Here is a 6,212-nt window from a genome sequence, read left to right on the forward strand (position 1 = left end):
GGTACATATGTAAAATAGTCATTATAAAAACTATTTCTATTAAATTAAATCTGAATGGGTAACTATGCAATTTTTAGCTAAGTAAAAGTATGCAATTAAATTTTTAGGTTGGGTAATATGCCATTGTCCATCCAGTAATTATATGCTAGCTTAATTTGTTCTCTCTTCATTTTTAAAACGTGACAGTCTTCGCTAGTGGCCTATATATAAAAACTGTAATACATGTCTCCAGATAACGTGTCTTCACTTTTGTTTTTGTGTGTGATCAGTAAGAGAGAGAGAGATCCTCATGGCTTTAACAAAAGAAAACAAGGCACATGCAGTATGCATCCCAGCCCCACTACAAGGTCACATTAACCCCATGCTAAAACTTGCAAAACTCCTCCATTCCAGAGGTTTCGAGATCACCTTTGTCATCACTAGGCTCTGACGCCCTCAACGATTGCCCTACCTTCCACTTTGAAACTTATTCCGATGGTCTTCCACCACCGAAAAACCCCAATATAAGTCCCCACATTCCATCTTTAGTCAAGGCCATGTTTTCTAAGAGTTTGGGTCAAATTGAAAGTGTCTTCGCTAAAGCGAGTACTGTTTATTCCCCGGTGACTTGCCTGGTGGCGGATTTTTTTATCGGGTATGCCCTCCCTTTAGCCGAAGAATTAGGTGTCCCGGCAGCTCTCTTATGGACATCAGGAACGGGTTCCCTCATATGTTTCGATCAGTTCGACAATCTAATAGAAAAGGGTTTAATGCCCCTCAAAGGTAGAGGATATATATATATATATATATATATATATATGTATATATGTATGTATGTATGTATGTATGTATGTATGTATGTATGTATGGTAAAGATCCTAAGAGAACCCTTTAAAAATTAAGAACTTTGAGAACCATTTAAGCCACAAAAAAAACCTATAAAAAATATTTAAAAAAATTATAAAACAAAAAAAAAGTTAAAAAGTAAAAAAACCAAAATTCTTATATTTCATTTTGGTTTCATAAAAAAAAACTTCGTATTATACACATGTGTATAATTTCATTTGATCTCTAGTTACGGAATGTGTAGGTCCCTTGACCGGATTTAACAACACACTAACTATTACTAGTTTTTATCTTGGATCAACCTCTACACTAGTTGGTGGAAACAACTAATTAGGATCGAGATCTTGGATCTTGTTTGTGATATTATTGCCATGAACAAAGAAGAAAAGAAGAAAAGAAGAGAGAGTTTGTAGGTGTAATAATAAGATATTTGCAAAATGTTGTTTGTGTATAAAAGACTCATACTATTTATAGTATGAGTTCTCATGCACATAGATATATTATGAATCGGTCCAATGGACTCTAAGTACAAAGGCCTAAGGCCCAAACATACAAGACAAGTGTTTAACAAACATACATAAACATAAACGAAACACATAAAACAAATACGAAAGACTAAACACAAGAAAAGGGCCTTACACAATGTACACATATATACATTATCATTTACCTTAAATTGTACATATGTGTAAGAAAAAAACATGTATGTACATATATGCACATATTCTACATATGTGTATAATTTAGCTAAACCGAGACATTGGTGTTTTTTATTAAACCGGGATGATAAATAATAAGTTTGGTTTTTTTACTTTTTTTTATTGTTTTATGATTTTTTAAAATTTTTGGGTTTATGGTTTAAAACGGTTCCCAAAGTTCTCAATTTCAAAATAGTTCCCACATGATCATGATATATATATATATATATATATATATATATATATAGAATAAGGTTAACGAAGAAAAGTTTTTTTTATGAAAAACATAAAATAGATCTATGTCCTTGGATCCATGTAGTGAATTGAGATTAGTAGTTTCTACAAACTGTATACTATCCTATCTAGGTGGTGTGTTTTATTTTAAACTCTTCTCACACTCTTGACAAAATAATTGTTTTTTTATAATTTGAACCATTTCCTATACATACATACATACATACATATAAATATGGGAAAGTTAACGTATAAATGAAATTAACGTGCTAAACATGAGAATCAAGTAGAGTAGTTATACAACTAGAGTAATTATGCAATTATATCATATATAGAGTAATTATATAATTACTCTACTTGTATATATAAAAACTCTACTTGATTATCACGTTTAGCACGTTATTTTCATTTGTATTTAATCCAAACCCTATATATATATATATATATATATATATATATATATATATAGGGTTTGGATCAAATACAAATGAAATTAAAGTTCAAGAAAGAAATGAAATTACTGCGAGAAATGCGAGAAATGAATATGAGCCACTAGTTTTATTAGGTTTTAAAAGTTTAAATATAAATGAAAAAGATATAAATGTAACAATAAATGAACACTCTCTCTCCAACTAATATAACTAATATAACCATAATAAATCTCTCTCTAATTAATATATCTACATAATTTTACTAAAATAATTAAAAAGATAAAACCACTAATTTAGTTTTCATAAATAATAAATAAAAATATCATACAAATGTGTCCATTAAATATAAACAATAAATATACAACCTACACAAAATTATATAACCTACACTTGTTTTGAGCAATAAAAATGTATAATATACAAAAAAGCATACAACTTACATATTAAATTCGACACCAACAATTATATAAACTACACAAATATACACATATCCTACACGTGTGTAGGTTATATGTTTTTTGTGTGTAGGTTATGTTTTCTTATTCTTAGAACAAGTGTGGGTTATATGTTATTGTGTAGGTTGTATATTTCACATTTAATGCAAACATATGTAAGATAGGTTTTTGTATTATTAATCACAATGTAACTACGTGTTGATGGATATTGATAAGTTAAGTTGGAAGAAATTGGTTTTAAATAGAAAATTTTTTTAATGTATGAATAAATTGTATTTGTGTAGGATAAAGTTTTCATGTGTAGGTTATATGTTAGTGTGTAGGTTGTATATTTCACATTTAATGCAAACATATGTCAGATAGATTTTTGTATTATTCATCACAATGTAACTACGTGTTGATGAATATTGATAAGTTGAGTTGGAAGAAATTGGTTTAATAGAAAAATTTTTAATGTATAAATAAATTGTATTTGTGTAGGATAAAGTTTTCATGTGTAGGTTATATGTTTTCGTGTGCGTGTATATTTTATTGATGATGAATTTTGTGTGTATGTTATATGTTTTCTTATTCTCAGAACAAGTGTAGGCTATATATTTTTGTGTATGTTGTATTTTTTTTTGTTGATATTTAATGCTAACACATGTATAATAGTTATTTATATTATTTATCACAATGTAACTACGTGTTGATGGATATTTATATATTGAGTTGAAAGAAATTTGGATAGAAAGAGATTTTAACGTATGAATAAATTGTACTTGTGTAGGATAAAAATTTCTATAGAAATAAATGAATTCTTAATATTTTTCAATTATAGTAATTTGATTAGTTATATTAATTTAATAGATATATTAATTGGAAGAGAGATTCATTTATAGTTTCTTAATTAATCTTGAAGCTTTCAAAACCTAAAATAAAACTGGTGGCCCATATTCATTTTTCGCATTTCTTGCAGTAATTTCATTTCTCTCTTGAGCCATCCCCTATATATATATATATATCATAGTATTGCTTGGTTAATCGGGTTCGTTCACGTGACAAGGGATGGAGTTGTGAATCAGTTCATGAGTTTAGCTTATTGTAATTCACTTATTTATTTGTTTTATTTTACATGTTTTATTAACGTTTAGTTGGTCAAAAGTCGTGGGCTTGTTCCTGGCGCTTATAATGTTATCATACTAGTTGTTTGTTATGTACCTTTACTAGTTAATGTTTTAGTTTTTTATTTTTATGAATTTTGCATGTAGTGGGTGGTTAGGGTTTTACCCATGTTCTCATGTTTAGTGTTTAGTTCCTATTTTCTTGTTCTAGTAATCCTTTATAAGGAGTTTAGGGTTCGTATGAATATTATGAATGAAAAATGATGATTTAACAATCAAAGTCTCTTCTAAAAATCTATGATTTCTAATCTGGTTTCTCTCTATTTTCTTTGGACCATTTGATTAACGAACGAGGTTCGTAACATTGTTAGGGGCCGGAACCATCAAGAATAACATTGCGTTTGGCAGAATGGTATCTTAATGTATTATAAATTGTCCTCTCTTGGAGGTTGAGGGTTTAAGCTCCATGATGAACGTTAGTGTAGTATTATTAAAGTACATTTGCTGTTAAAAAAAAGAAAAAAAATAGCATTAACTTGCAGTAGTCGGTTTAAGTTGAACTGTTAAAAACATTGGTAGCATTTGTTTGTTGAAACCTATTTCAATAAAAAGAAACTAGATATAACAAGAAAATTAAGGGGGAAAAGACTGCTACATAAATTTCGTGTCTGTGCGCTCTAGTTAAATTATCGCACATTCACAGTCATTAAAAATCACACTGATTTGTTACTTATTATTAAGGATAAACAAGGCCATTACTAATTATGGGACTTTCAAAAGTGGGATATATATTGTATTCATATAATTTAATTAACTAATTTGGTGCTAACTGTAATCCTTTTTTTTTCAGATCCAAGTGATTTAGTAAATGGCTATTTGGATATAGTCATTGATTTTATCCTTTCCATACCAAGAATACCTCTAAATTATATTCCGACTTATGTTAGAATGCTTTATCCCGATGATGAGTATATGGTTGAATTTAGTAAAAAGGCAATAGAGAGAGAAAAAAAAGCAACAACCATTATTTTCAACACCTTTGATGAGCTAGAATATGATATTCTAGAGACGATCTCTTTAAAGTACACTAATTGCTTAGGCATAGGACCTTTGCATATGCTTGAGAACAATAATGTTGATAAATCACTAGAATCCATTAAAACAAAACTCTGGAAAGAAGAGCCTAAGTGCTTAGAATGGTTAGATTCCAAAGAGCCACTATCGGTTATCTATGTAAATTTTGGTAGCATCACTGTGATGAATCCTCAACAACTAGCCGAGTTTTGTTGGGGACTCGCTAAGAGCAATCAATCGTTCTTGTGGGTGATACGACCGGACCTTGTGGGTGGTGATTCTGTTGCGCTTCCACCCGAGTTTTTGGCAGAGACAAGCAATAAAGGGATGCTTGTTAGTTGGTGCGCACAAGAAAAGGTTCTAAGTCACCCATCAGTAGGAGGGTTTTTAACACATTGTGGATGGAATTCAACACTCGAAAGTATTTCTTATGGAGTCCCAATGATTTGTTGGCCGTTTTTCAGTGATCAACTAACGAACTGCTGGTTGAGTTGCAATAAGTGGAAGGTTGCCTTGGAGATCGACAACAATGTTAAGAGAGACGAAGTTTCGAAGCTAGTGATTGAGTTGCTGAATGGAGAAAAGGGAAAAGAGATGAGAAAGAATGCCACTGATTTAAAGAACAAGGCTGAGGCGGCAAGCACATTTCCCTCTGGTTCATCTGTGATTAATTTGGAGAAATTAATATGCTACAAAGCTCTTCAAAATAAATCTTAATGCTTTTAATGCATGTATCTTTATCACATCATATGCCACCTATTATCATAAATAAATATTTATTACATGGTCTTAGTATTGGTCTTCTATAAGAGACATCTAATTTATGTTTCATGTGATATTTGTCATTTTTGGTTTAATTTGTATTTGTTTTCGTAATGTAAGCAAAACCTGTTTGTTTTTAAAATCTTTGGATATTGATAAATTACTGAAATTTATGTTGTAATGATGTTTCATACTTTTCATTTTGTTCCAGCGTCTTAATGTTGTTTAAAACGTTTTCTTTTTTGTGTTCAAAACGACCTAAAACGAAATAGAAGGAGTAAAATTGCAAAAAAAAAAAAAAACAAATTTGGCCAAGAACCCCAACCTCACGTGGCGTGTAGGGTTAGTTTGTTTTCTTTTGTATGTTTTGGCCCGAAGCCTAATGTACTTAGAGCCCATTGGGCCGATTATAATGAAAGAGTGTATGAGAATACACACACTATATAAAGTGTGTGTATCTGTTAGGCCCGGTTTTGTTTAATTAAGTCTTTCGTATTTGTATCATTTTAGTTTGCGTTTTAGTTCGTTCACGTTTATATGTATTGGGCCCGAGGCCTATTGTACTTTAAGCCCATTGGGCATTTGTTAATAAGATGGGTGTATGACAATACACACACCTTATATTGTGTG

At 30.4% G+C, this 6,212-nt stretch overlaps 1 protein-coding gene across 1 annotated transcript; it reads left to right on the forward strand.

The window, feature by feature from the left end:
• The first annotated feature begins 421 nt into the window (after positions 1-421).
• On the forward strand, positions 422-5,679 carry LOC143608625 (7-deoxyloganetin glucosyltransferase-like). The gene is made up of 2 exons (XM_077083621.1): positions 422-762; positions 4,597-5,679. Exons 1-2 carry the CDS (start codon positions 537-539, stop codon positions 5,535-5,537), a joined length of 1,167 nt encoding a protein of 388 aa, XP_076939736.1. The 5' UTR covers positions 422-536; the 3' UTR covers positions 5,538-5,679.
• The last annotated feature ends 533 nt before the right edge of the window (positions 5,680-6,212 follow it).

The sequence above is a fragment of the Bidens hawaiensis genome, unplaced genomic scaffold (assembly GCF_021521415.1).
Source record: "Bidens hawaiensis isolate Kalapana, Puna unplaced genomic scaffold, B.hawaiensis_p1.1 tig00419396_1, whole genome shotgun sequence".
Taxonomy (NCBI): Eukaryota; Viridiplantae; Streptophyta; class Magnoliopsida; order Asterales; family Asteraceae; genus Bidens; species Bidens hawaiensis.